Source organism: Odocoileus virginianus, chromosome 9 (assembly GCF_023699985.2).
Source record: "Odocoileus virginianus isolate 20LAN1187 ecotype Illinois chromosome 9, Ovbor_1.2, whole genome shotgun sequence".
NCBI classification, from domain to species: Eukaryota; Metazoa; Chordata; class Mammalia; order Artiodactyla; family Cervidae; genus Odocoileus; species Odocoileus virginianus.
Genome location: NC_069682.1, coordinates 50,178,976 through 50,198,375, shown reverse-complemented (window position 1 = coordinate 50,198,375; position 19,400 = coordinate 50,178,976). Strand labels below are relative to the sequence as shown.

Here is a 19,400-nt window from a genome sequence, read left to right as displayed (position 1 = left end):
CGTGATATGTCCACACACGGGACCTGGGGAATGTCTGTCGTAAGAGCAGGGGCACACCGTCACCAGTGCAGTGGATGAGCACAGAGCTCGTGGTGCAGGACAAGCCCATGTGGCCCCGCCTCCCAGAGCTCCAGGACAGCAGGCCCCTACCCCCAGGGCTGCCCAACCCACCTTCCGAGTTCTGCCGCGAAGCAGCACCCCTGGCCCGGAATGCCTGCCGGGCACGGCCACGTTCCCCGAAGCTCCAGCTCTTGGGCACCTTGCTTGGACTGTCCTCTAGGCTCTGGTCGGCGCTGGGTGACCGGCGGACGGTCTGGGCCTGAGGGGACCCCTTGCCCTTGGCAGCCACGCCGCGGGGGCTGGAGAAGACACGGTCTTTCAAACTGACCTTCTGACTGCTCCCGCGAGAACCGATAGACGGACAGACACACAGAAAGACAGCAAGAGAGGTCACCCTGCAAAGAACACTCCAGCCCACTGGCTGCTGGCGGGTAGATGGGGCGCCAAGGCCATGGGGATGGGGAAGGAGGGTTGCCTGGGTGAGTGGAGACGAGTCAGCCCTACCACAGACTCCCGGGGCCCACTGGGTGCTTGGCCTGGCCAAGGATCGGTCAGTGGACTCTGAAATCACTCTCAGTTGCCACCCAAAGGTGCCTGAGCTCTTGCCACACTGTCCGGCCAGGCCTCCTACTCCAAACGTCCTGGGCACCGCCTGAGAGCACCCAGCCACTTCAGTGGTTACCACACCTGCCCCTCCACCCTCGTAACTGCACCAGGTCAGGAGGGTGAGGTCTGCAGCTGACCCCTGGGCCCATCTGCCCAACCCTGGGGAGCTGCCTGGAGGAAGAGTTACAGGGGAGGGGGAGGGGAAGCAGCACGGAGGGCAAGGGTCTGCCCACCCCTTCTACCCAGGGCAGCACAGGTTCCCCCAAACAGGACCCATCCAGAAATAGAACATTCACGCTCTGGAGAACACTTGGGGTGCCAGCTGAGCCCTGGCCAGAGGCCACAGGGAGGGGGCAACCGTGGCCATCCAGCCACAGCCCCATAATGGGCTCCCTGCCCTCATCTATTGGTAACCACAGAGATGGATCTGACACCCCGAGTTTGTTGGTTCTAACATCCTCCAGGCCTCAGGCAGGAGACAGAAGCAGTCGTGGTAGTCACAGGTCAGGCCCAGGGCCAGGCGGCCACTCACTTCCTCCCACAGACCGCCATCTGCCTGGAGGAGAGCGAAGTCCCTGTGAACTGTGAACCCATTCATGCCACCACACTGAGGGGCCACAGGACCTCCTGGAGTGGCCTCTGCACTGCCCTGGGGCCCAGGGCCTGGCGCCAGCCCTCATGGGCACCTGGCAGGGCCTCTGCTGCCCCTGGGAAGCAACCACCACAGCTGATCCCTCAGACAGTGCCAGTCCCATCACTGATGCCCCGGGTCAGCCACCTCCATTGACCCAAGGGGGACCCACAGCTGACACAGCGTCAGACGGCGCAGAGATGACAGGCCATGGACAAGAGACGGTCCATGGCCTGGTCCACCCAGCCCAGACACTGCAATCCAAGCTGGTGCCCCCACCTTGCCCCCAGCCAGCTGAGACCCTCTGTGCTAGTTCTCAGGCCTGAGGCAGGGAGCCCACTCGGAAGGGAGGTTCCCCCAGAGACTCTGGGTGCCCAGGGTCCCCTTGAGCACAGGAGCCAGGGCATTTGCTTGCTCAGGACACTAACCCCAAGCCTGTAACTGCTGTGCCTGGCATGAGGCCAAGACAGGGGTGGGAGGCTGAGGGACCCCCGGAGCCAGGGCACGGGGGCCAGTGTGCAGATAACCCTTGTCATTCCCAAAGGAGACCACCAGCTGGTCCAGGAGAACCAAGAAGCAAGGGCCCCACCTAGAATTTGATGGGGACCCCCAGCTGGATTTGCTGTCCTGTGCACACCAGGGGTCCCTGGAACTTGGCCCCAAGCAGCTGCCTACGAGGACAGAGCCACAGGAAGGAGTCTTCCCTGGCCTTGCCCTTGCCCTGGCCCCGCCATCCCATCCCTGACTCTCAGACTGCTCAGACCGGAAAGGAGCGCCCTGTTGGGGGACCATGAGTGGTAGTCTGGACTTTCTCAGTTATCACAACTCAGAGTCACAGGCACACAGCCCCCCAGCCACCCTGATCCTTCGTTAACTCCAGGTGCTCGAGTGCTGACAGTCCTGCAGGAGTCAAGAAAGGCCCTCCCTCACCTCACAAGCCAAGGATGAAAGCAAATGCAGGGTGGGGCTCTGGCCGCCTGCCCCCAGGGAAGGAGCAGGAAGCTAGCCCACCCTCCAAGTGAAGGGCATTTACACGGGGCCAGGGAGCAAGCTCAGGAAGGTCTGGGGGAGAAAGCAAGGCCCAGCCTCTTCTCTCCTGCCTGCCACCACCCCCATCCCCCATCCAGGGCAAAATCACCAAAAAGAGAAGCCAGCCATCAACAGGGATAAGCGAGGGGGCGCCCCGGCTGAGCGCCCCTATACCCTAGTCTGCGCGGCCAGGGCCCAGCGTGTGGGGGGGAGAGCCAGCATCCACCGAGAGAACCATCTGGCCCACAGCTGGACCTTGGATGCCCAGGGAAGGTGAGGAAGATGAGGGGAGAGTTGTGAAACACACATATCAGGGCCAAGCATGGCCTGGGCCCCTGGACCGGCTGTGGGCACCTTTGGCCCTTCCGGTTCCCAGGCAGCCTGACCACAGCCCCCGACCTGATAGGCCAGCCTGTGGCCAGAAGCACCCTGGACACAAGCTCTGGGCAAGCAGGACAGCTTCTGCTGGGACCCCAAATCTCCCCTCCGAGGGCTGCAAGAGCCCCCCACCCCCGCAGGCCTACTTCAGAACACACAGGCAGCACGGCAGGTGCGGGGTGGGGGGAGGTCTCCCCTCCGAGCCCCTCTCTGGGGGAGCAGGATTCGGAGCATGCACGGATGCAGGTGTGCAGGCATGCCGCCCTGGAGCCCCGACCTGCTGCCCAGCCCCTCCCCACGCCCACCGCTCAACACCCCTGCTTCCAGGGCCAGCTCGGACCACATGCACACGATGACTGGTGAGTGCAGCTGCCAGCACCTGCGGGCCGCACGGGGCAGGGTGGGGCGGGCAGCAGGGGGCCCAGAGCAAGCAGGAGGACAGACACTTCCACATCCCCGAGAGCAGACAGGGCACAGAGAGAGGAAACGTGCCGGCAGTCAGGGAGCCCACAGGGCAAAGGTCGGCCCTTCCACCGTCCCGTTTCCAGTCTGCCCTAAACCAGGCCTGTACGTGGGAGGGGGGAGCCGCGGACCTCGGGCTTTCCGGTGCGTCTGGTGTGCCAGGACCACAGGGAGCCCGGCACACACAGGACAGAGCCGCCTCCCGCGGGCGGGCAGCAGGTGGAGGGCAGTGCCCTCCCTTGCGTAGTAGAGGTGCTAGATGGCCCAGCCATGCGGAAGTCTCGCAGGAGAGCAATCAGACCCCGGAAGGCGCGCTTTGCGGGTTCAGATCCCCTGGCCGGCCCCTCTCCTACTTGGAGTACAGCATCGTTGGGGCATAGTTTGGCTTGAGGCGAAGGAAGGGTGTTAGCGCCGTGCCCCTGTGGCCCAGGAGGGCGCCTGGGGTCAGAGGCGGGCAGGGGCTCCACGAAGGGGCTGGGAGGTGAGCTTCCAATCAGAATCGGGGCCTGGGGGGCCGGGCGGGCGCCAGCCTTTCCCTGGCGCATCTAGAACCTCTAATAAGCAGAGTGTTTGGAGCGGGAGGGGACAAGAGCCGTGCAGCAATGGTCGTCCGAGAGGCGTGTCCGCGGTACCTAGCGTGTCCTGGGCAGCATCCACACAGGGACTCTGCGCACCGTCTGCCTTTACTGGAAATGAGGAGAGGACAGTTAGTCCTGGGGGCGCTGGCGACCGGAGGGACCCCGGCCAGGCGTGTGGGCGTGGGGTGCACCCGCCACAGAGTTCGCATGGGAGAGAGAAGTGCGAGCGCGGAGGTCGCGCACGAAGTCCTCCGTCAGCCTGGAAAAGAAAATAGTCCCTATTTTTGGAGAGAAAAAGAAATCCTTTTTTTTTTCTCTCCAAAAATACCTTTTCCTTCCAGCATCTATTTGGGGCCATCTCTTTCAAAAGATGTATTATTTTTTGCTATATTCATGCCAACAAAAAAATAATACATGGGCTAAGGCTTTGCTGGTTCTACAGGGACAGGATTTCAGAAAGCTCACGTTTTCAGAGGAAAAACGTGCGAGTTTGGCTTCACAAACCAACCCAGCCAGCGGCCTGATCAGAAGTGGCCCCCATTTACCCAGAAGGCAGTGGCCACCTCTGCCCAGAGGGGAGCCAAGGAGGAGGAGGCTTGGGGCACCTGCACATCAAAGGGCCGGCCAAGGCCGGACCCTGGGTGAAGGCTATCCTGACGTGCAGCTAGCTGTTCAGGAAAGGCAGCTGGTGGTCAGCCTGCCCAAGACCCTCGGCAAAGGCCAGAGCGAGCCTCAGCTGTGCACAATAACCTGCAAGTGTGTTAGTTGATCAGTCATGTCCAACTCTCTGTGACCCCATGGACCACAGCCCGCCAGGCTTCTCTGTTCATGGGATTCTCCAGGCAAAAATACTGGAGTGGATTGCTATTCCCTTCTCCAGGGGATCTTCCCGACCCAGAGACTGAACCCGGGTCTCCTGCTTTGCAGACGAATTCTTTACTGTCTGAGCCACAAAACTTTTAAGCGGAAATGAAAAGAACCAGCGAGAACATCAAGAAACCCTTCGCTTCCCTGGGGTCTTACTCTCTGCCTCCACCTTCGAAGCTGTTGCTTCTGAGACAGTGACTGTCAAACTGCTACGCCTAGAAACCCGGACACAGCCAACAGTGTCGACTCACATTCACTTAAACACCGGTGGCACCTGCCACTGTCCCAGCAAGGATTTCCCCACATTAACACCAGCAAGCTAGGGTCAAGGCTCCTCAAAGAGCTCTCCCTCGGCTTCATCGGCCTCGTCCTCCGTGGAGGACACTATGAGAGTGTGCGTTTCCCTGGTGGGACCTTCCCCAGTTACTTCAGGTTGTAGAAAAAAACTAATTAGAGGGCCACCCCGGGCGGAGTGGCACACCTTCCCAGGACTTGGACCCCCCCCCAGAAGCTCACAGAACTCAAATTTAGGGCAAACGTGCTCTCCCCCGGCACACCCCCGAGGCAGCCACAGTTCTACCAGGGCCTGCTGGACAGATGAAGACCCTAAAGACCAAGATCTACATGGCCAGCTCCTTGCAGGGGTCCCCAGGCCTGCACACAGAGCCCTGCCTTGCCCCGCCTGGGGGCTCCTCCCCCAGGAAATAGCATGAGGTGGGGTGGGGTGTCTGCCTCCGGCTCTTTGGAAGGACCCCAGCCTTGAACAGATGAGCAGCCCCACACTGCCCACCCACCATTTCCTACGTGACACCTCAAGCCTGGCTCCCACGCACGGGAGCTTGGGGAGCAGCTCTCCAACTGCAGCGGTTTCTTTAGTTTTAATGAAAATTTAAACAGCCTCACGTGGCCAGAGGCTCCTGCATGAAACAAGGAAGTCTGAGAGCAGGACAAGAGCAGAGGGAGGGGGACTGGTGGTGGCCCAGCCAACCCCCCTGAACAGTGCTCCTCTGCTTGGGGTGGGCAGTGAGGAGCCCTGACTCCAGCCCATCGCCTCTGGGCTCTAGACTGGCCCTGGGGTTTCCTGCCCACATGCAGCCCGGGGGGGCCTGGGCTCAAGAGGGTGGAAGAGGTGCCCACAAACAGTCACCAACACCAGACTGGACAGACACGCACCCAAACACGGCACACGGCCCCCCACCACGAAGAGGGGGCCACACGGACGGGAGCAAAGCAGCTGGGGCACAGGGGTTTCCCCAGGCACAGGAGAAGGCAGTCAGAAATGGGGTAGATCAAAGGGCAGGTCAGAGCCACACCCGGAGCAGCACAGCCGGAGACCCCCACCTGCCCCCGCCCTCTGCCAGCCCCACGCCTTGGTCTGACGCCCACACAGCCAACAGTGCATGTCCCCACCATGAGCCAGGACCAAAGGGTCTCCCGGCAGTGGAGGAGCCCCGCACCCACCCCATCCACCTGCTTAGGGTCCCCTCGCCGGGCAGCCCAGGAACAGCCCACCCACAGGTGTCCAGGGCGGGACCATTTCCTGCAGACCTACTGTGCACCAGGTGCTGCACAGGGGCTCCTGGCTGCTCCAGTCGGGGCACAGAAATGCCCTGGCTGAAAGGTGTGCTCCCAGGATAGGCAGCCCTCTGTCCCAGGGCCTCAGCCTGGGGCCCCCAGGGGAAGCCGCTGGTCACAGGCAGGGACACACGGACACACGGGAAGGGAGGGAGGAGCAAAAAGCGGGTTCGAGGAAGGGGAGCCACAGAACGTGCCGGAGAGCCAGGGGGCTCCCGTGAATCCTCACCTGGAGTCCTGCTTTCAGGGTCAGCCACCTCATCCCCAAAGACAGAGCGGACGTGAAAGGGGCCCAAGAAGGGCAGTGACATGATTAAAGGCACTTGGGGGGGCAGGCAAGATTTTCCAGATTGGGGGAGGGGAGGGCAGGAGAGGAGAGAGAGAGAGAGAGAGGCTGAGACGAAAATTGTCTGGAGGGGAGAGGCACGCAGGCGGTGAGCACAGGGAGCCGCGATAGGCCGGAGGGGCCGTGCCGAGGGCCAGAGAGCGCCCACTGGGCAGAGCTGAGGGCAGCCGCGCCCACCTGCTCGGCCTCCGGGTCCTGGGGGCTCACAGGAGGGGCTGATGGCAGCACCAACGAGAACCAATAAAGCGGAGCAGCCTTGGGGCGCCCCAGACGTCAGGCTTGCTGCTCCCCCTCCCTGCCCACCTGACCACAGCCCAGTGCCGGGCCCCTTGGTTTGTGCCCATGAGAACAGAGGTCACTGCCCAGGATAAAGCCACTCTGGTCTGGGATCTAAAGGGTCATCTCTGCTGCTCTTTGGGCTGGTTGGAGGCAAAGCACTGCTGATGTTTTCAGGTCAGCTCCAGTGGCCAACCCGCTTTAGAGACTCAGGGGTGGGGTACATGCCCACCTCCGATGGATGCTGAAGCAGGGCTCAGCCCAGTGCCTTCCCAGCTGAGCAGCCTTCAGTCCAGGAGGGCATGAACAAGCCGGCAGCGTCTTTGGCCCATGGCCTGGGGGACGGGACTCCCCATGCAGGTGTACAGGGCACCAAGGAACCCCTGAGCTCAGGGATACACAGCAGTACATGGGCAGGTTGCAGGTCACCAGCCTCAAAAGTAGTGAATTGATCTGGCTTTCTTTTCAAAACTAGGAAAACAGCAGGGTGCTATCACCCTAACCCCAGCTGAGATCACCCCCGGGAGTCCCCATTTGGGGTCCCGGTCTCAAATTCACATAAACCAAATAGAACTGCAGGGGCCTAGACAGACACGAGTAGTGGGGTACGGGTGCCCACCCAGGGGGTGTGAGGCGGGGCAGGAGACCCTGCCCAAAGGGAACCCTCTCCCACTCCTCCATCCTCCAGAAACCTCCACAAACCAAGACCTTCTGGGGTGGTGTGAAGACCTCCCCTCAGAACAGCACCCCCCTCCCCACTGCCTGACCCTGATCTGCAGTGTCTGGGACACCCCGTGGGAGTGTCCACCTGGGTCACCCTCGACTCAGAGAAGCCCAGACCCTGTGCCTGGAGCCAGTGAGACTGCTCCCCTGGAAGCCCCCCAACTCCTGCCCAAAGGGCTGCAGTCACAGGCGGGCAGACAGGAGCTGCCCCTCAGCTTGGGAGCCTGGAAGGGGGCATAGACCCAGGTGCCCACATCACCACCGGGCAGGGGTCCTCGCGCAGTGGCATCAGGGAGCATGCACAGGCCCCGCAGCAGCGCGAGCTCCACGGGACACTCAGAGCACAGCGGAGGCAGCAGAAGGCAGGCGGGCACTGACCTGGGAGATGGCTCCGGCTGAGGCTCCTTCCTGCAAACAGAAGCACAGGATGTCAGAAGCCAGCCCAGCGGCTGGACCCCACACAGGGCAGCTGATGCACAATGCTCCCATGGGCCAGGGCTGCGTGTGAGGGGTGCAGAAACAGCCCACACATCCCTGAGAGTTCCCTGGGGGCTCAAGGAGGCAGCGGAGGGACAGCAAATCTGGAAGTGGTCACGAGAAGTTTTGAGACTGAGGGTGCTATGGCCCCATGTTTATGGACACTTGTTTTAATCAGCATCACCAATATTAACAAACTTTCAAAGAGAACGTGTGAAGAAAGCTCTGGAGCTGCCGATGCTCAGGACAGCTAAGGTCCTTCACTTAACCATACCCACAAGGACTCTTCCAGATAAGGTCATGTTCACAGGTCCCAGGACACAGATGAATCTTTGCAGGGGGGCACTATCCAACCCTCTCCAGATGCCCCACTGCTGAGAGCTCTTCAAATAGCCCTGGGCGCTGGGTCTAGCAGGCATCCTCCCCTCCTCGCCCACTGGCCAGTTCGTGTCCTTGGCAAGCCTGTCTGTGTCAAGTGCTCCAGGAGTCGCAGGCTTTGTGGTCGTGAAGGAAGCAGCAGGTGCTACTCACGTGTCTCCACCCGATGCTCCAGGGTTGGACTCTTCCTCTGACCTGTGGCCAGAGCACCAGCCTCCCAGCCCCATATGGAGTACCACCTCCCCCGTGCCCACCCCCAAACCAGCAGCCCTCAGGATGGGAGCCAAGACTGGTCAGCAACAGGGGAAAACCACCAGCAGCACCAGGGCCTACAGCAATAGAATGTGAACATTCTGAGCCATCGGGGGCCTTAGCTCAGCCTGGGCACCCCTACTGGCTCTCATGGAGCCACAGGGGATCAGAGCCAGCATGGACGCCCCCGCCCACCTGAAGGTAAGTCCAGACTTGCTCTTGAGGTTCCGCAGCAGCTCCAGCTGGTTGAGCGGCGGGATCAGTCTGCAGCAAGAGGACAGGTGAGTGAGCCCACAACCCACCAGAGCCCCAGGGACCCCCATGCCAGCTCTCACCGGTGTCCACATCTCACATGGGGACACAGGCCGTGATGATCTGTCACAGGCAGAAACAGGAGGAATCCATGGCGGCAGCAGACCCCCGGGGAGCCCGTGCCTCCACCTCTGCAGCCCAGGCACTTTCTGCATTCCTCTGGGCTCACTTTCCCTGGGCACCTCGGCCTGGGAGCGGGTGGTGTCCAGGCCATCCCTAGAAGGGACGCCCACATGGAGCAGGTCCCGCAGGGCACCAGAAAATGGGGGGTTGCCCCTCCCCCTTCCCAACTCCTGAACACCCCCTGGATTTGCAGCACAGTTGAAAACGCAGCCCCCAACATCCTAGGACTCCCAGACCCCTCTCTCTCTGAGCCACTCTCTCTGCCAAAGCTGAGCAGGGCGGAGGTCCCAGAAAAGGACTGTGCTGGGCAGAGCCCACTGGGCGGCTCCTGGGTGACTGGTCTGGCCCTACTCTGAGCCCCATTTCCCAGATGGAGTCCCACCCACCAGGACAGCCGCATGCCTGGCCTGCCTGCCAATCCAGCATTCAGGCTGTGGCCACCAGCAAGAAAGCCAGAGGTGAATCAAGTACCTCTGGGATGTCAGGCAGTGGTCTGTACACCTGGGTGGCTCCTGGGGAAGCCCACGCCCCCACCTCCAGCTGCAGGAGCCTCACCTAGAGACTTGGGTCCCCATGCTGTCTGGGGACACTTTTGTCCCTCCTCCCACCCCACTCCCCAGGTCCCTCCCCACCCCATTCCCCACTTCCCACCTGATTCCTGGACACTTTCAACCCTCAGCTTCCATCTCGTCCATCAGTCACCCTGTCAGCTTCCAGGCACCGGTCTCTCCTTCCTGACTCAGCCTCCACCTGCTCTGACACTCCCACCTGTTCTGACACCCCACCTGCTCTGTGACCCCCCACTGTCTGTGAACTCCCACCTGCTCTGTGACACTCCCACTGTCTGTGAACCCCCACCTGCTCTGACACCCCCATCTGCTCTGACACCCCCACTGTCTGTGACATCCCCACTGAGCCCCAGGTCCCCAAACCCTGTCCTGAGCTTCAGGCCTTCTTGACCCTGGGGACCCCTGACTCTCCCAGGCAACTGTGTCCAAGACTCTCCTGGGTGTCCTCACTCTGTCCCGCAGTACCACCATTCCGCACACACCCTGGTTCCAGCCCCTACCCCCTCCTGTCCCTCCCATGTACCCCATGTCCCTGGTCCCCGGATGCCCATCCTCCTCTGACTCGCTCTAGTCCTTCTGCTCGGACTCCCCACTGTCTCCAAAACAGGAAGATCCCTGACCCCCTGTACCCGCAGCCCTGACCTGCCCCTGCCAGTCAGCCTCCAACTTTGCTCTGGTCTCTCCCAACTCCTCCGCTGCCCAGCCATGCCCCTAGCACCCAGAGGAGCATCCCTCCCCCGGCCCTGCCCTGGTCATTGCCATCCCAGGGCCAGCAGGTGTGGCCCCATCCCTCTGTTCCCTCTGCAGTCCCAGCCCCGCCAGGCCTGGATCCTGGGAACGCTCGCCCTCCTTCTCCCCCTCCCCACTCCTCTCCAAGGCTCTCCCCTGTCCTCTTAGGTTCAGACCAAGCAGGAGGCCTGGGCAGTTCAGTCGGCTCAAGCCATGGGCACAGTAGAGCCCCAGGAGTGACACTGGGGCAGAGCTGGTCTCCCCACCACCTTGAGCACCCACCATGGCCTGGAGCAGAGACCCCGGGCAGCTGGACCCACTCAGCCCCCACACACGTGGGTCAAGGGCAGGGACACGCAGTTAGGGCGCCATGCCTTGGACACAGAGCGGCAGGGGGACAGAACACAGACGGGCAAAGGACGTGCAGGCGCCACACACTCGAGGGCCACGCACACACAGTCCAGTCATGGGGGACGAGGGTGCAGCGGGTGATGGGGGTGGGACACACAGGAGCGAGCAGTGTTAGTCTAGGGGTCAGCCGGCTGCGGAGGACACCACCAGTCCCCAGGCCCGGGGCTGGGCAGGGGTGTCTCCCCAGACATCGGGGGATGTGGTGTTGCTGGAGTAGATGAACCAAAGGGCTGCTGGTCTGGGAGGAGCCTGTCAGGGTCTGAAGCAGGGTCCCCCCCACCTGGAGCCCCAGGAGTCCAGGGTCAGCGGCCGGGAAGGACCCTGCTCCCTCTCCACGCCGCCTCTGGGGGCGGGGGGTCAGGCCCTCCTGCCTTCGGAGCCTGGCCCTGCCCGGCCCCCTCTTCCCTTCTGGGAGCAGAGGATTAACTGACAGGTTCCCACACAGGGCACCGAGGGAGGATGAGAGAGCCCTGCTCTGCAGAGCGGAGCACAGTGCCACCACTCTGAGGGGAAAGACAGGGCCTACGAAGGGCACAGGTGACCCCTCCTGGAGCAGCTCGGCACCCGGTCTAGACAGGGGACCCCAGGAAGCGAGCTGTCCGGTGCAGACACGGTCAGTGGGGCCACACGGATGAGCCACAGGACCCTCTGTCCACAGCCTCGAGTCTCACTCTCACTGCAGTGCAAAGACTTGGGGTTGGGGGAGTGGATGCAGAGAGAGAGAGAGACCCCAAGCCCAGAGCAGTTTGCCAGGACTGGGGGCTGCTAACTGGGGGTGCCCCAAACTGGGACGGCCAATACCCTGTCTCCACTACCTCTGCACTGGGCATAAGTGGGGCCCCGGGGGCAGGGTGGAGGCACAGGGGCAGGACCCCAGCCACTGAGACAGGCAGGAAGCAGAACAAGGGACAGAAAACACCTGGACAGACAGATCCAGCACAAGAAAGCAGCTGGGGGTGGGGGCAGTCAGGAAGAGGGGACCAGGGGAGCAAGGAGGGGGCGTGTGGCTCCAGGTAGGGGCCACAGGCCGGGCGGGGCTGGCTCAGGGGGCCCCGGGACAGTCCCCAACAGAACAGAATCACACCACACGCTTTCCGCCCATGCAATCCTACCTGGAGGCCCCGTAGGTTTGAGTTTGCGAGCTTTCAAGTGTTTTTCACACACACACAGAGGGAAAGGAACAGAAGATTGTAAAAGAACGGGAGAAGAAAAAGGAAATGAAAAAAAAAATAGTTGAGGAAAGTGGGGGAAACAACAGAACAAAGAAAATTAGCACGAGGGTCGGTCCTACCTCGAGGGCTGGGAGCACAGGGCCTGGGGTGACAGCGAGTGCCCTTGGGCCCCTGGCACCCCGAGACTGAGTGTCCCCGGAAGTGCTGGTGGGTCAAATGCTGGAGAGGGGAAAGGGCAGCACCGTTTCCCAGGTGACAGATCCTGGGAGAGGCAGGTGGGGACCTGCAGGAGGACTCTGCCCCAGTGAGGGCTCCGTGGGTGGACACCCAGGGGCAGGTAAGGGGACTCTTCTGGCTGAGAGGACCCAGAGTTCAGCACTCACCGGAGGGCACCTGACCTTCATGGACTCCAGCCAGGCCCCCACCCTTCTCACCTCGGACCTCATCCTGAGCCCAGGCCTGGCACCAACACACCCCAGGGGCAGAGCCTGAAAGGGTGCCCACTGTCCATGCGACCCCCAGGGGGGCTCCCCAGGACACTCTCTCCCCTGCAGGGATCCTGGGGGTGTCTGCACCTTGTCCTGTTGGGGCCTCGCTGTGGTCCAGGGTGTCTCTCCTTCCTCGACAGAGACCCTGGCCCTTGTTGGGGGTCAGAGGGTCAAGGTTATCCTTTTGTTTCTAAACACAGGGCCCCCCACCAGTAGGGCTGCACCGGGCTGTGGTCCGTGGAAGCAGCCGCATTTACCTCCGTGAGCTCAGGGGGCCGTGTCCACCAGACTCACACACTACACCCCTGACAGCAAGGACACTAAGCAGGGGGCGGAATGAAGGTGAAAAATAAAAGCCGCAAACTATAAAACAGAGAACAAAGTTAATAAAATAAATCACACACAATTCATTTTTGAAAAGTACATGTTTAAAGAAAAAGAACAAAAAGCAAACAAAATGATGAACAACTGAAAATGGGGATTAAGGACAAATGGGGGGCACACACAGGCAGCGTGGTGGGGGGCAGAGGTACCTGTACATGGGGACGGTCACCGTGCGCTCGTAGTACTGCCACGTGGAGTGCAGGTCTGTGCGAGACAAGTTGGTGGCATAGAACCTCCAGGCGGACTGTGGAGAGGACAGGGGTCAGGCAGGCGCTAGGGGCCCTCCCGCCTCTCCCAGGGCTTCGCCCTCACACATCCCTCTGCACTGGCCTCTGGACAGCAGCCCAGTGTCACTCCCACCCCATGGGCCACAGTCACCTCTGCAGAGTGGAGTTGGGAGGGGGGCCCCGGCAGTGAGTCTGCATGGAATTCCAGTTCTTTCCCTTCCATCTGTCCCACCTAATGCCTGGCAGCCATCACCCGGCATCATGGTCACCTTCCTGCCCTCCCCAGGGGACAGGAGGTGAGGGCCAGAGCCAAGGACATGGGCTGCATCCTCCACTGTAAGGCTGAACCCCTGCAGGGCACAGGCCTGACCTTTACACCAGCCTTGGCCGGGCCTGGCTTCTGTTCCCAACAGCTCTTGTTAATCAGAGTAAAATACACATAATGTAAAATTCACCCTTTTAAAGGGCATAGTTGATTGGTGCTAAGCTCATTCCTGATGCTGTGCAAATGTCCCCTTGACAAACAACACACTTTCACCATTTCAAGACTAAAGGCCCCCAACCCACCAGCATGACTCCCCACTCCCTCTACCCCTGGTCTGCCATCCTTGATCTGCGTCAGTCTCTGTGGTTCCCCAATCTGGACACTTCCTAGCAACAGAATTTCAGTGCCAGGCCTCCTGGGTCTGGCTTCCTCCATTTAGCACGTTCCCAAGGCCTGTCCCTGGTGGAGCCTGTGTCCGAGCCTTGTTCTTTTTAAGGCCAGACATATTCAAGCATGGGGCTTCCCAGGTGGCTCAGTGGTAAAGAATCTGCTGCAATGTAGGAGATGCAGGTGCAATCCCTAGGAAGATCCCCTGGAGAAGATGGCAACCCACTCCAGTATTGTTGCCTGGGAAACCCCAGAACAGAGGAGCCTGATGGGCTACAGTCCATAGGGTTACAAAGAGTCAGACATGACTGAGTGACTAAAAACAACAACAAGATTCAAGCATGTGGACGGACCACATCTTCTGCACCCTTTCACTGGCTGAGGTGGTGTTTCAACCTTTGATTCCTGTGAACAGTGCCACTGCGAACACCTTCGTGAAAGTTTTTGGCTAAACACCTGTTTCCAGTTCTGTTGGGTGTTCACCTAAGAACGGGATTTCTGGGTTGTGTGACAGGTTTAACCTTTAGAGGAGCCACCAAACTGTCTTCTACAGCAGCCACACCATTTCACACCCACTCCCCCAGCAACGTATGAGGTTTCTGACTTCATCTCCTCATCAACTTAATTTTTTTAAATTGTAGCCATCCTGGTGGACATGAAGGACTTTTGATTTGCATTTCCTCCATGAAGAAAGATGTTGAACATCTTTTCACGTTCTTATAGGCCATCTGGTATATCTTCTTTGGAGCGATGTCTACTTAAATCCTTTGCCCATTTTTTAGTTGGGTTGTTTGTCTGTTTGTAGTTGAGCTACGAGTCCTTCATGTATTCTGGATACCAGATCTCTATCAGATATCTGATGTGCAAATATTTTCTCTTATCCTGTGGGTTATCTTTTTACTCTCTAAGGAGACAGTTCGAATAGTGTCCTTGGATGCACAAAAGTTTTTCTTTCATTGCTTGTGCTTTGCTGTCATATTAAGAAACCAAAGTCTCAGAGGCTGACTTCCTACCACATGAAGTCAGGTAAGGTAAGAACTTAGGGTCTTCTCCAGTCACTTCTGAGCCTGCGTTCAGCGCTGGGCATGTGTGGCCTCATGGAGTCCCCAGTGTGTGGGGGTCCTTCCCTAATGCCTCCCCATCTCCCACCCTCCCCCAAAACTTGGAGCTTCTCAGAGAGGAGGGGGCTGCGGGGAAGTGCTATCTGTTCAGGCTGAGTTCCTTCCCTATGCTGCTCAGACCTCGAAACCACTGGGAGTACTATGACTTTGGTGTCAATAGTGGGTGGGACTACTGTCAATAGGGGGGTGGGCATTTTTGTTCTTCTTTACACTCTTTCGCATTTAAAAGAAGCAGTCGTTTGAAGTTCTTAATGGTGAAAGACACAGGTGTACATATACACACAAATGTAGGCAGCAGCGTGGGCAAGACCACATCTTTAAAAAAGAAAGCCAGGTAAGTGGCCGCAAGCCAGTGTCCAGCCAGCAGTAAAGGTCAGTCAATGCCAAAGGTCCACTGGGTCCCCCGGTCCTTGGGAAGGGCTGTGGGAACCTCAGCCCCTTGGGCAGCCTGTGCCTGGCCCACACTTTCAGGATGGTTTAGGAAGCACTGCTGGACGCTGCATGGCCACTGTGACCCCAGTAATGGGGTAGGTGGTGCAAGCTGGGCAGCACAGACATGGCTCCGCCACCTACCTGCATGGGGGTCTCTGAACCCCCATCCCACAAGTACAAGGCAGTGTTGGTGCTATGAGGGGACAGCTCGGGGGCACCGGTGACAGCCTGGCCCAGGGCCCACAGACCACTGGCCTTGATGTTACCTGTGCCACAGGTGCCGGGCCACTGCAAGCATCTAAGTGGCTCTCAGCACAGACTTGAATTCCCCGACAGGAGACAAACACCAGAGGGGCTTCGCTCTAACACCTCGGGCCCAGGCCAGGGGTCCCATGGGTCCGTGTGGGGCTCACATGGGGGCTATCTGGACGCACCTGGATCAGACCCGCTGCAGGGTTCCGCCTCTTCTCAAAGTGCTTCTGACGGTGCTGCTCTTGAACTTTCAATGCAAAGCCAGACCCCAAAATGCCCTGCAAGTCACTGGAGTCAGACAGCGCCCGGGGACCAGAGCCCCCCCACCTTGCCTGCACACTCCTGGCCCCACCTTCTTGCCCCTACCCCCAGTCCCTAGTCACCAGGAGATAGACTGGGGGCTTCAGAGTGGCAGGGCCCACTCTGAACACATCTGGGCACAAAGGTTACAGTCCTTCCCAGTCTGTCTACACTGCAACGAGCGGGGGGTGAGGCCCAGGGTCTGAGAAGAACACTTGGACAGCAGTACCACCAGCTCCCCCATGCCCTGCACAGCTGCAGGGGGAGGGCTGACAGGGCCCCCTCGCCTTCTGCAGGAAACCTGCCAGAGCCATATCAGCCACAGCTCCACTCCTGGCCACAGGGACCCAACTGGTCAATCCCAGGGCTAGGGGCTGCTGATGGGGACCCAGAGATGCAGTAAGAGGGGAGCCCTGCCCTGTCCCACGTGACCCCAAGGAAAGCAGTGGTCACCGAGGAGGCCAGACTCCATCCCCCGCAAAGGCAGGAAAGGCGGGACTCACGGCAGGAAGAGCAAAGAAGGAGACACCGATGAGGGTGAAGGTCGCCGCCAGGAGCCTCCCGTTCCAGGTCTGGGGGTACTTGTCGCCGTAGCCGATGGTTGTCAGGGTGATCTGTGAACAGAGGGCCCATCCTCAGCCAGGCCTGGCAGGAGCCAGGGCCCCCTCCGAGGCCTCAGGGCAGCTGGACAGACACCCGCCCCATGCTGCCCACGCAGGGCCCGTGAGGCCGGGGTCACCACCAGCCACCCTTCCCCACTCAAGAACCAAAATGAACAAGGGGCGGGGGGTGGGGTGTTCGGCCTCCACTCTCAATTACACCTGAGGTGGGCAGGGCAGGTTCACCCAGGAGGGTTGACCTCCAGCCAGACGGGCAGCCAGGAGGCTCCGAAAAAGCCGGAGCCTCAGAGGCAACAGGGCCAAGGGACCCTCTGAGGATGCTCAGGGGTCATGTAGGGGCCTTTGGAGGGGGGCCTTGTAAGCTGAGGCCAGAGAGGGAAGGGTCCAGCTGCCAGGAGGGGCATGGGATTGGGGGCACCTCCACACACAGGATCTCACAAACTTCTCCCTCAGAAGGTCATGTACTCCCAAAACAAGGACAGACTTGGGGGCATGGGGGATTGCTGCGGCCTCGGTCCTTGGGGCCATCATTTGAGGCCAGTGTTCACAGCCAGCATTCGGGAGGCCAGCTTGAGAGCGAGGCAGTGGGAGGACTCCCCCAGTGCCCATGAGGCCCCTCCAAGGACCACCAGCCCCCAGAGCAGAACAAGGGGATCTCAGGTGGAACGGTTCCCAAGAATGATAGGATGGGGAAGGGCCAATCTCATCCCATCAGAGAGCAGAGGGAACCTTTAAAGTCTGCAGTTCACAGAGAAGGGACTTCCCTGGAGGTCTCTTGGTCAGGACTCGGCAATTTCATTGCCAAGGGCCCAGGTTCAGTCTCTGGTCTGGAAACTAAGACCCCCACACATCAAGAAACACGGCCAAAAATGAAACACTAAAATAAAAATAAAGTCCACAGAGGAAACCCCCGGTGTAGGTGGGGAATATGCAGAAGGGGTTCCCCGTCTGAGGAGGAGGCACAACAAAGGAGGAGCACTCGGCCCCCACCTGGGGGCGTCCATGGAAACAGACAAGGAGGAGCTAGACGGAGGTCCTGGCTCGAGCTATTGGGGTCGAGGTCTGCGGGGCCCTTCGGAGGGTGGCCCAGGAAGCCTCTTCTCAGAAGAGGCCGTTGCACCTGGTCACAGGAGAGGGGCCCACAAGGGGCCCAGGAGGTAGATGGCTGTGAGCTTGGGTCAAAAATTCACCAGCTCTGGATGGAGTCTTCCTCGTCAGGAGCAGCCTGGGAGGTTGAGTCAGGGGGTCCAGTTCCCCTTTTTCAAACTCCCCTCCATCAACATGACAGGCAGCACCGCCCCTCCCCCTCCATCACAGAGATCACACAGGTTGGTCAGCGGAGAAGGAAGGTGACCGGCCATGGCTGGGCACAGGCTCCCTGAGGGCCAGGCTTCCTGCCACCCCATATAGACCAGTGCATCCCCCACCACAGCCCACCTGGGATGCCACCTCCACGTGGCATCCTGGTCAGAAGCAGCCAGCAGGTGGCCCCAGAGATATGTCTCCAGCCAGGTCAGGCGGGAGAACTGAAGGTCTGCTGTCCAGGCCTGGGCAGTCAGGGGCATACCGTGGGGAGGGATGGGGGGAGCTCAGACCATGGGCAGGAGGGACCCCAAGGCAGGCCACGTCCGGCGAGCACATCCTTGGTGAAGGCCCTTCTCCTTGGCCCCAGAGGACAGACACTCACCAGGCCCCACCAGAGTGCATCCGCGTAGGTATCAAAGTGATCGTTCTCCCCCTTCTCCGCCAAGTACACCAGAAATGAGGCCAGGATGAGGCAGAGGAAGCCGATGTACCAGGCAGTGACCAATTCCTGCAAGAGATGGCCGCATCACAGCTGCCAGGCTGGCACCCAGCCCAACCCGCCCAGGAGCACAAGGTCCCATCTGGCTGGAGGTTCGCTGAGCTCTGGGTCCCCTGGGCTTCCGGGGCAGGTACCTCTTCCAAGAGCTGGCCACAGAGTCCCTGGGAGCCCCAAGCCTGGGCAGACAGGAGAGGCAGCTGGTTTTCCAGCCCCAGCCCCAGCCGTGGGTGGTCCCACACCTGCGCATCTCACCCCTAGAGGATGGCAGGCAGGGATGGCCCAGAGCCACATCCACCCAGGAAGAGAGTGGTCCTGAATGGCTGTCAGGCGGGCAGGTTGGGGAATGTCTGGCCTGCTGGGGCCCCACCCAAACTTCCCTGAGGCTGAGGGAGACTCCCACTTTGTCTTGTCAACCAAAGCCCAGCCTCGGGTCTTCAGACAGGAAGGACAGTGGGGAGAAGGCTGGGGACCAATATAGTCACCCACCAGCAGGAGGGCCTCTCCGCACAGCCTGGCAGGGTGGGGTCTGGGCTTGTGGAGCTCCTGGGAACACAGGGTGGGGATCGGGAAGGACCTGGGACTGCAGCCATCTCGCGGGTCCCACAGCCAGTGGCCACCACGAGCCTCAGCCTAATTGGCAGGTGACTGGGGGATGGGCACTAATGCAGCACACCCCCCTCACCATGGAGCCAGCTGGTTCTGGGTGGGACCTAAATGGACCGGGCCTGGCAGAAAAGCTGGAGAGACGAGGCCAAGGGTCAAGTCGCGGGAAGATGCCCAGAGGAAATGATGCTGCATCATGCCCGGCCAGCCCTCCGCACCCTGGCCTGGCACTGTCACCTTGCTGTGTGCGTAGACCACGGAGCCCAGCAGCTTCCAGGTGCCGCCCCGCCGGTCCATTCGGATCATGCGCAGGATCTGCAGGAAGCGCAGACTCCGGAGCGCTGATGTGGCGAACACATTGCCCTGGGAACCAGCAGCCAGCACAGCGATGGACGCGATGAGCACCATGATGTCTGTGGGAGATGGCGGAGCTGGGGGGTGGGCCCTCTGCTGCAGAAGGGCGGCCCCCACCAGGGCTCTGGGAGGATGGACAGATGGACACACACAAAGGGCCAGCAGGGCCTGGTTCCACAGCCCCCCCAGCCCAACCCTTCCCTGGGCAC

The 19,400-nt window shown here is 60.5% G+C and overlaps 1 protein-coding gene across 14 annotated transcripts in view; it reads right to left on the bottom strand.

Annotated features, from left to right (window-relative positions):
* KCNQ2 (potassium voltage-gated channel subfamily Q member 2) overlaps window positions 1-19,400 on the bottom strand; it is a 49,102-nt gene that overhangs the window by 12,316 nt on the left and 17,386 nt on the right. For 4 of the 14 annotated variants that reach the window (XM_070472431.1, XM_070472423.1, XM_070472424.1 and 1 more), the window contains exons 4-13: window positions 19,075-19,250; window positions 18,118-18,243; window positions 16,314-16,424; window positions 15,693-15,788; window positions 12,976-13,070; window positions 11,895-11,924; window positions 8,834-8,902; window positions 7,910-7,939; window positions 3,799-3,852; window positions 172-395 (exon numbers count right to left, since the gene is read on the bottom strand). In XM_070472431.1, the coding sequence (XP_070328532.1) occupies window positions 172-395; window positions 3,799-3,852; window positions 7,910-7,939; window positions 8,834-8,902; window positions 11,895-11,924; window positions 12,976-13,070; window positions 15,693-15,788; window positions 16,314-16,424; window positions 18,118-18,243; window positions 19,075-19,250 (1,011 nt within the window). Of the gene's footprint in view, window positions 1-171; window positions 396-3,798; window positions 3,853-6,330; window positions 6,509-7,909; window positions 7,940-8,833; window positions 8,903-11,894; window positions 11,925-12,975; window positions 13,071-15,692; window positions 15,789-16,313; window positions 16,425-18,117; window positions 18,244-19,074; window positions 19,251-19,400 lie in introns of those variants that run through there. The other 10 variants (XM_070472427.1, XM_020875368.2, XM_070472429.1 and 7 more) reach the window with 7 other exon arrangements.